Source organism: Leiobunum rupestre, chromosome 5, assembly GCF_980474605.1.
Source record: "Leiobunum rupestre chromosome 5, qqLeiRupe1.1.hap1, whole genome shotgun sequence".
NCBI classification, from domain to species: domain Eukaryota; kingdom Metazoa; phylum Arthropoda; class Arachnida; order Opiliones; family Sclerosomatidae; genus Leiobunum; species Leiobunum rupestre.
The window spans coordinates 47,222,690-47,233,196 of NC_143388.1; the positions used below are offsets into that span (position 1 = coordinate 47,222,690).

General features: G+C 34.6%; 1 protein-coding gene across 1 annotated transcript; it reads left to right on the forward strand.

Moving 5' to 3' along the window:
* The first annotated feature begins 801 nt into the window (after nt 1-801).
* LOC149945178 (uncharacterized) lies at nt 802-1,551 on the forward strand. The gene has a single exon (XM_090176411.1). The coding sequence runs from the start codon at nt 802-804 to the stop codon at nt 1,549-1,551; it is 750 nt and encodes a 249-aa protein (XP_090032537.1).
* Nucleotides 1,552-10,507: the final 8,956 nt, after the last annotated feature.

The window sequence follows — 10,507 nt, forward strand, 5'->3', positions numbered from 1 at the left end:
CAGTTTAAAATCCACGGCGTCTGGTCACCATCTCTTTCTTTGGTTTTGGAAACAGGTTTTCAGGACGCAGTTGATCGAGAATGACCTCAGGTGACATATGTAAAAAAGGGTGCTAAGTGACTGACGGAAGGGATTCGAGAACTAATACGGTTGAAGATAACCGACGAAAATTGTTTAACAACACAGCGGGAAAGAGAACAAAACCACGGAGAGATGTTTTTTACTTTATCTCTCCGCTTTATTTTTATATTTGTTTTTTTAAATTTTTCCGCTCGGGTTGTAATAAAAAACCCTTTACACTGCGTATCAGTGTGTCACTTATTTACCAGCTATCAATCTTGTAACTGGCTCTTATTATTTAAATAAATTAAAACCAGTTTATCGTTTACTCGAGTTCTTGTTAATCACTGCGAAGCACTGCTGCTATAAAACTTCAACGGGTTATGGGCCCAGCACGCTTCCTTTGCGCCACACTACTGTCTATGATGATCAACTGAACTGGTTACCTATCTTCATCGTATCTTATTTCACAGCGTTCAAATTCCTGCCACGATGGATGGTCTTCTACGCCATGACGTCGAGAAGCTGTCAGGCCTAGAGAATTGGCGAAGCTGGAAAAGACAAGTCTGTGACGTCTTGACGATATGAAGCGTCTACAACATTTTCAACGGAAGTCGTACGGAACCAGTACGAACCTATGAGACAGAGGCAGAATTTTCGGCAGCCCTAGATAAATACCAAGTTGCATTCAGTACAGCCCGTACTGTCATCTGGTCAGTGTTATCCCGGAAGGTCCAGAGCATGATTGCTGATTGTGAAACACCAAGGGAAATGTGGAGTAAACTACTGGAAATCTTCGAACAAAAGTCATCCAACCGGCTTCGGAAATTACTCGTCCAATTGATAAAAACGACGGAAGCTCCTGAAGATGACATTGCTACCCATCTTGCACAAATTCGTTCCCTATGGTTAGACATCCTGACGACAGCGAAGATGGAAAAGGACGTTTTATTTGATGACGGTATTCTGATCGCCTGCACTTTCGAGTCATTACCTCAGGACGAATACCGAGAGTTTGGTATGCTCTGGGATACATTGCCCAAAGAAAAGCAGACTGTCGCTGAGTTGGAGCGCCTACTGATTGGCCGTTCAACACGTGATGGGAACGTCTTTGAAGAGTCGTCTGGTCTTCTAGCTCGTCGAGATGGTAGAAGAAATTTCAAGAGCACTGGCAATAGCTCAAGGGGAAATCGGCCGAGATGTTTCAAATGCAAGAAGTTAGGACATCTCTCGAGGGACTGCGCAGGAGGGAAGAAACCATCCGGCAATCTAAGAACTGGAGAAAACAGAAGCAACACGGGCGCCGACAATGGCGGTGGTCTTTATGCGGCAAATGGCCTTGTTGCTCATACTACGGCAGACACTGTCTGGTATTTTGACTCCGGAGCTACGCAGCACATCACCAATGACGCTACGAAGTTCATTCAGTTCAGGAGGTTTGACAGTCCAGCCAATCTACAAGTTGGGAACAAAGCTCAGATGACGCGGTGAATACACTTTGCCAACAGACACACCACAAAATTGTAAAACCCCTCCTAGGGAACTCTGTTATGGTAAAGTCTTATTAGAAGTAGGAGTTATAAAATATTAGTCTTGAAGTATTTTAAAGGATTAAATCAATCACGTTTGTATAATTTGTAACGCACCTGGGTTGGGGATATCTATCTACACCAACTAGTTAAGGGGATTCTTGTTCACATCTTGGAAGAATAATGCAGACGATTACAAATAAACCAGACTGTATTGTAAATACTGGCAACTAGTTACTTTTTATAAAATATCAAATAAATTAATTAATACAAGAGGCCTTTTTAAAACTTTTCTGTAAGTACAATCTCAAGAAACAAACGCAGGGCCGTAGCGCACCTAGCAAGCGATAGAAAGTAAAAACCTTATCTATCCAACACTAATTTTTTGTAAAACGGAACATTTTTTAAAAATATTTGATATAATATATATATCACAAGTTGCTTAAATAAGAATTGCAAAATAAGATCGAAATGATTTGCAGTTTTGTGCGATTTAACAGCAAATATTATTAGAGGCTACCCTACGATCAAACAATTCTGCACGACCACCTAAGATAGGAGCCTTGGAATTATACGCTAAAAAAAAGGGAACTCGTTTTTATCAAAAGAGTCATATGCGCCTCCCATTTTATTGTGCTAACAAACTCGATTAATTTCCACGTACCCAGTCAGGGCACCCGACAGAAAACCACATTCAGTGCAACCGCACTTGTTTCTCAGTTAAGCTGAATGCAGGCGACATGCAATTCGTTTTCCGAAACCATATATATTTTTTCGTGTAAATATCGAGGGGCTGATCACTCCGCGTAATCGGTGTACAGAGCCGCACCTTTGACTGTACTAATGGTATTACGCGTAATCTTTGAAATCCCTGCCTTTGGCAGTGGTAATATAAGCGTAATCCGGTGTACAGATTTTCTAAGAGTGGTTAGCCCCTCGGTAAATATGCTGACATACTAAATTTACAAGAAAACAAAGAACCCTTAAATTATCGTTTGTAAAATTTTTGTAATTGTAAAATATCTCCACAAACTCCACGTTAAAAACACTGTTAAACCTAACTATTAAAAATTATTGTAAATATCAAACACTTGAAATACATATCCCTACTATACACGTTTTCAGCATTAAAGATGTTAACCAAATTTACCAAAAACTTATAAAATGTATTCCGATTTTATAATAATGTATTTCTAATACACACGCTTCCCATGTTCAACCTTGTAGGTTCAATTTTTAACTGTTGTTGAACACGTTAAATAAACTATCTCTATATCAATCAGCTTTTAGTCGAGTCACGGGGGAAAATAATTATTCCGACCGCCAAAAACACCAACGCTGACTGCAACTTATCGTTTTATATTTTAATTTTACTTATTTTGCCCCTGTAAGGAACTTGGTTTCTTTAGTTTTAAATAAACGAAATTAAGAAAATTTTTTGTGGGTTTATATAGCACTCGTATGGAAATGTATGAAGCACGCGGGCCCTAATTGAAAAATTTCACAAGTTATGAATTTTTCAAATTTGACTTTTTTGAATAGATTTTGCGCACTGTCTTCATATTATATGGAATATCTCAATTGGTATTGGTTTTTTAAATACGCAATTTGGTATCCCAAGCTAAAAGGACCATCTAAAGACGATATTGAGGTAATTTTTTTATAGATGTTATAGTTTTTGCAATATGAGCTCATTAGGGGGGTAGTACTTGATGTTTGATTCAGAAAAAGGGTCAACTGGAAATTCATTAAATATTTTAGCTAAAAGCCTACTTATAGAGAGAAAATATACGTTAAAATAAAATTGATGGTATCTCGATTATTAAGGTCAAAATAATTTTTTTAAATTTTAAGGTTTATTCATTTTCACACAAAATATTGCTAATAAATTAAACACGAGGTAGGACTTATCATTTATTTACACAAAAAGGGTGTAGTCCAAAATTGATGAAATTTTACGATAATCTTCGCGCCCGAGCTGTTGTCACGCGCTACATGTATATGTCTCTAGTGAAATTTGCCCCCCCCCCCATGGGTTTCAGAGTTCCTATTTTTGGCCAAATAGAAAAGACGAACACTATATTCCAAAGAGTCAAATTATGTGCGAGGTTAAACGTTCAACGTGCCCTAGGGCAAGACACTATTATTTTGATGAAGAATGTTCGAAGAAAGTCTTTTCTCAAAATAGAAAAAAAAACTTTAGTTTTTTACTATCTTAAAAAAATATTTATTGAATGTATTGTTTCACCTTTAATAATTTTTCAGTAATTTTTATTTCACCTCCACAAAATTTTTCGGTAAGCAATATACGTGCGCCGAGATGTTTAATATAAAATTTCGCCAATTTTTGAGCACACCCTTTTTGTGTAAATAAATGATAAGTCCTACCTTGTGTTTAATTTATTAGCAAAATTTTGTGTGAAAATAAATAAACCATAAAATTTAAAAAAAATATTTTGACCTTAATAATCGAGATACCGTCAATTTTATTTTAACGTATATTTTCTCTCTATAAGTGGGATTTTAGCTAAAATATTTAATGAATTTCCAGCTGACCCTTTTTCTGAATCAAACATCAAGTACTACCCCCCTAATGAGCTCATATTGCAAAAACTATAACATCTATAAAAAAAATTACCTCAATATCATCTTTAGATGGTCCTTTTAGCCTGGGATACAAAATTTCGTATTTAAAAAACCAATACCAATTGAGATATTCAATATAATATGAAGACAGTGCGCAAAATCGATTCAAAAAAAGTCAAATTTGAAAAATTCATAACTTTTGAAATTTTTCAATTAGGGCCCGCGTGCTTCATACATTTCCATACGAGTGCTATATAAACCCACAAAAAAGTTTGGTTGAAATCCGCCACTATCGAGCAACAAACCCTGTCGATTTCAGAAATAATTACCCATTTATGTACATAAACCTTTTCTGAAAGTTTTTGTCGGAACAAAAAATGGTTAAAGAGAAAAAGAAAATGAATAATATGATTTAAACCTGATAAATAGTGATTTCAAAATCATTTCGCGACTAGAAACAGTTAAATATTATTTTTTTTATCCAAAATATACTTTTAATTAACTTAGTACAAATAGTGAAGTGATTACAAGAAATTTAAAGAGATGATAGTTAAATATTAATGAAATTTTTATTTAAATCACTCACGCTTTTTGATAGAATTTACCGTGGTTTTGATTGCTTAGATACAATTAATTGGTTACCTAGTTTTTTTAAATTCATAACAATTTATACCTCATTCGAATAAAAAGTTTAACGAATAAATTAAAGCAATGGCAATATTGGATGGTTTTGATTTTCTTATAACAATTTATCTTAATCAATCCAGGTTGTCCTAGCTCGAAATAGGAATGGGAAGCAACAAGACCTCCAATTATTTTTGAAAATATCCTTATTAGCGAACTGTCTCTATGGGCACCTTTCATCGACAAACCGTACAAATAAACATCATGGACATACCAAAAATTCATAAAACCAAGGGTTTTCTTCTATAATGTTCTTTTTTATGCCGTTTATGTAAGCTTTTCCCTTGAGCCTTTAACTTAGAATCGCAAATAAACGACTAGATTACAAGTCATATATGTATAGTTCTATCGTATTTTTATTATAAATGACTGCGTATTTGGAACTTGAAAAATTACATCCTATGCTTTTATCAATGTGCGTGTTATTAAGATTTAATTGATGTTTTACTGACTGAGTGGCAAATTTGTTGAAATATTGTTTGTTTTGGAGATCGTATTTAAAGGCACTTTGTTTTTTATTTTTCAAAAGATTTTGTGTGAGTCTGAATGAACTATTGTTCTTAATGGACATTGTATTTGATAAACTATTGTTATAATTTTTAAACCCAAGTTACTCTTCAGGTTTCAAGGCGTCGCGGGCTATTTTTTTTTAAAAAAGTGAAACTAAGTGACTGTGGTAACGCTAACGCTCATATTGGTTACATTTTCCCAAAGAATGTTTAAGATTTCTTGTCAAATTAAAATACAGGGTGATTGATATATAGTTTGAAATCAATAAAAATGTGACTAACAAAGCGTGGTTATGTAGTTTTCCTTATCCTAAAATTCCTTTCAGGCTGTTAATAGTAAGAAGTATGGTAATTACGTTAAAGACAAGGTGACTGTCACAATGATCTCAATATACAGGGTAAGGAAGGTGTCAATTTCCTTTATAAAGCCGATTTTTAAAAATTAAATAAATTTGATTTTAATACGTAAGTTTTACTAATATATCAGCGGGGTTGTTTGTACTCAAATATCTTGGTATCACATAATTTGTGGTCATTTCATGAAGTTCATTATGGACAAGGAATATTTACAAAAAAGCAAATGGGCATAATTCAAAATTGTTAATAACTTTAAACGGTAAACTTCTAAATGGTTTGTTTATTTTGACAATTTCTTTAAACTAGATGATAGCAAAGATCTGTGACCGGTTGAAAGATGTCATTCCTAACGACACGTCGGATGCTTCAATTTTCTTTAAAGGAGCCGCTGGCACTCGCTCCATGAAATACACACCAACAAAACGTGAAGTGTCGTTAAAAAGAGAAAGCTTCTCTTCTCTTCAAATCCATAAAAATAATGTTAAAGCAATTGTTTGTCTGGTTTACACGCGCTATTAAACAAATAAATCTACACTATTTTCTAATAGTTATTACTATTTCAGAATTTCTTTTGGAGTTGCATATAAAATAAGGACTTTTAAAAAGGACTGCTTGCTGGTTAAATATTGAACAACGATAAACAGAGTTTTTTTAAGGTTGTGATATGAGATGCCTTTTTATATAATCCTGCTAATTGAGAATAAAATTAACATCTTAGTCATAACGCTTGAAAGTGAAGCGCTTTTAAAAATCACAGAGCTCAAATTTTAACCAACATAAATAGACTACCAGCAAGATCGTCGCCAAAAATAAACGATAATTTCGTTTCTCTAGGAAATAAATTGCAGCTACGTAACATAATGCTGTTAGAAATCAATTTGAAACAAGATAGTATCGAAGGAACTATCTAGTACCACTTAACAATGATTGTTCAATGTATATACTAGCTATCTTAGTCGTGTTATGCTCTATAGGTCCGAATGTCTGACTTCGATCGTTTCAATCGAGGACAGCTGAAAGGAATCCTGCCACTAATCCAATTAAACCCACACACGATGCACTTTACACAGACAGGGAGAAACAAAGACGTGGTTTGTGCTTCGGATGGACGAGAGGCGCATGTATTAAAAAGAGGCTAGAACTATTGTGGTGACTTTCATTAAAATGAATTATTATTTTCAATTAGAAAGTAAAGTCTAGTTTTATCTGAGTCTTAATGTTCAGAAATAAGCTACGTGGCATGTTTGATACCGCTTACCGCAGCGATTACAAATATCAATAATTACCACACTGGTAACATTAAAATCTAAGATTTAACAAATTTGAAAATTTTCTTCAAATGACGCGTGGAAATGGACAGAATTTTGTTAAAAATCGTTTTAAGATATCGCTAGATGAGGTTATTAATGAAAAATATTACCGAAGTATTTAAGAATTTTTTTAAATTCGTTTGGCATTTAAGCACTTGTTAAAGATGTGGAAGTGAAATGAGCATAAACTTCATGTTTAATTTCACTTAAAAGCAAGCAATTATTTTTAAATTAACGCAAGCAATACTAGGTAGTTTGAATTGAAACTTGATTATTTCCGTAAGTACAATGATATTTTCAAGCGACTTTTAAAGCCGTTAATTCAGGTGGCCGGGTTACAATGCGTAGGGTGGTTTAATGGGCTAACCAGAGTGGCCGGGGAATATTTAAAGCTCCGCCCGTCGTATTAATGGGTTAAACAGAGGGGCTGGGAAATATTTAAAGCTCCAACCGATGGATTAATGAGGAAACCCGAGTAGTTGGGAAATATTTAAAGCTCCAACCGATGGATTAATGGGGAAACCGGAGTGGGTTAGGAAATATTTAAAGCTCCACCCGACGGATCAATGGGGAAACCAGAGTGAGTGGGATTTATTTTAAGCACCACCCGACGGATAAATGGGGAAACAATCACAATTTTGCGAGAATTTCAAGAGGTGATTTCAAACTTGATCAGTTGAAAACAGTTTTTATTTTTCATTAAATTAAAATTTTAGCAAATAAATTGAAAATTGTTAGCTTGAGGAGTTTTGTTAAACGCAATGGCACAAAATTTAACTTTCTATTATTACAAAACTTGAACCATGTGATGACAGAGAATGAAGAAATAAAAACTGCAGGACATAAATAAGTATTTTCAAGCTCAAAAAGAGCTTCGTGAGAAGAGTGAGAACAGGTCCTGTATGTGGGAACTAAGTTTACTTGCATTCATGATTTTTAGAGCAATTAACTATGATTTTATTAATTAATTTTTAATTACCGGTGGGGCTGTAAATAACAATATTTTTTTATATTTTCTTAGTTGAAATATCGTTTGTTGAATTATTCTGTTGGGAATATATCTCTAGTCAAAAAGCAAACCCTAGCTTCTAAGAATTTGGGCTAAGATAAGCATGATATATCTGAAACGCTGACGGAATTATTCTGTCTTTCGCTATGAAAATGTTTTCATTGATTATTAAAGAACACAGGCCTAGGCAAGACTATATTTTACAGTTTTAGCTTACTAATTTTAGCTTATTAAGAATTTTTTTATTTAAAATTTAACAATCTAAGTGAATGCCTGCCACACAATATTGCTTAGTGCCATTGCCTGCTACAAAAAATGTCATTTTTTCAAAATATTTATGTTTAAATTTAAAGACAGCCACAAAAATACACCTTTTCCAAAATACTGGAATTTGAAATTAGTGCCTGTCACCAAAAATACACCTTTTAATGGCATTGCGTGTTTCTTAGGGGTCAAAATGGTTATTTAGTGGTAAAAGTGTTTGGTTAGATTAGGTTAGAAAAATTTTGGTTGGGTTAATATCGGGTTCGACAATTTTTGATGCGTAAGGCGTAGTACTGTACTCTAGGTGGCGTTATAGACCACCCATCATGTTAGAAAGATTGGGGTTGGGGTGGCGCCGCTCGCCCCCAGCGCTCGAGCGAAACGAGTGCGAGGCCCCGTCAGACGCCAATACTTAGAATACGTGAAACTAAATACATAGTACAGGATATATTCGAGGCTATTGTTCTGACACTAGTCAGTAAACAGTTACTACACTACGATCTTAACTTAAAGGCTGAGAAGCTATGGTTTGCTGTTTGACTGGCGATATATTTTAATAATAATAAAAAATAATAATAATAATCAGCTAGGCTAATACCCAAGGCACCACCCTAGGCCTAAGTCATCGAGCGACTTTTAAAGCCTTTAATTCAGGTGACATTTCAACTCAGCAAAACATGAAAATATTTGGCATTTACAGCGCTACTGAACATTAAACATAGACCAGCAGGGCAGCTGGATGGTAAACAAGGTAATGTTAAAAATAATCTGCTAGAAATAACCCTTTTTTCAAGGAAAAAAGGCTTAAAAATTAATATTTAAGTCATGAAAATCCTCGCAAACGGGAAAAACCGCACAAATGGTAATTTACGCAATTGACAAACTGCGCAAATGACAATTTCGCAAATGGGAAACGTGCAAATGGAAAAGTGCGTAAACGGAAACTGCGCGGATGGGAAGTGCACAAATGGAAACTGCACAAATAAAAACTGCGCAATTGGACCCAAACCGCTTGTTTCTGTTTGAAAATGGCAATATTAGCGACGGCACTAAAAGTTCACATTTTTAAGAGCATCATGTAGATTGATTGCAGTACTATTAAAAATATAGAGACTCGATAGCCAGAAACGTGTGGAAATAATGCGAATATTGGATTCGATTTAGCTGTTGTGGGAGCCAATTACAATTTGTTGCAAGAGGGTAAATTATCCTGCCACGGAAAACGGTATAGAAAAAGAAAGATTCTGTCATTCCTCGAGTCCCCAGAAGAGGAAAGACCCATTTATAAAATCGACTTAAAACGATTCTTATTTGATGGGCCATTGAAACTCATTGAAAAAGTTGAACATATCTACGTAGTGTTTCTTGTTGGTTGAAAGGGGACTTTTTATTTGTTAACTTTAAACAGGGACATCTGGAATAACCATAGAGGAAAGTTATGTTTTAAAATATAAGTTTTATTCTTGGGGCTATTTATCGAAAGAGGTAAAGATAATAAAAAATTGATCAGCGAAATTTGGTAATTTTTAATCAAGAAAAGGCGAGCAGTCTTCTATTAGTCGGAATAAAACGCCTTCGCTTCATTCTTTTGAAAAACGTGTAAATAAACTTAAGAAATATTTATTCTGGCGGAATGAGTAATGTAACCCTTCAGGTTCATCTTCCCCCGCATAATTTTTTAATGTTTAATTTACTTTAGCTTTAACATTTTCCCTCGCACTCTTAACCATTGTTTATACTGACTTCGCTAATTATCGATAGTTAAGTTTACTTATTCCTAATAAAACTAATGCCAGTCGTTCAATATAATTTAATTTAACGTTAACTGAAAACTTAAATAACTTTTTTAATGTAGCATCCTAATTAAATACATTTTTTACAGAAAATAGATTTTAACTTACTCCCGCTATGAAATATAAAATGAAGCTAATTAATTTAATGATTCTCTTACATTTAATTATAAACTAAATCCCTGCCTTCAGCAAGGCTAAAATTAAATCCCTCGCTAATTGAAGTGTTCTCTCTCTGTCACAATACCTTGGTGCAATACATTCCGAGCCGTCCCAAATCAGGTTTTCCCCAAAACTTTCCGAACTAGGCCAACTAGACCAGTAATATCGCCCACCGCCAGGTAGCAAGATCCCAACAAAGGCGCGCTTTTTCCAAGGGCGTCACCACAGGGTTGAAAAGGCACCCGGA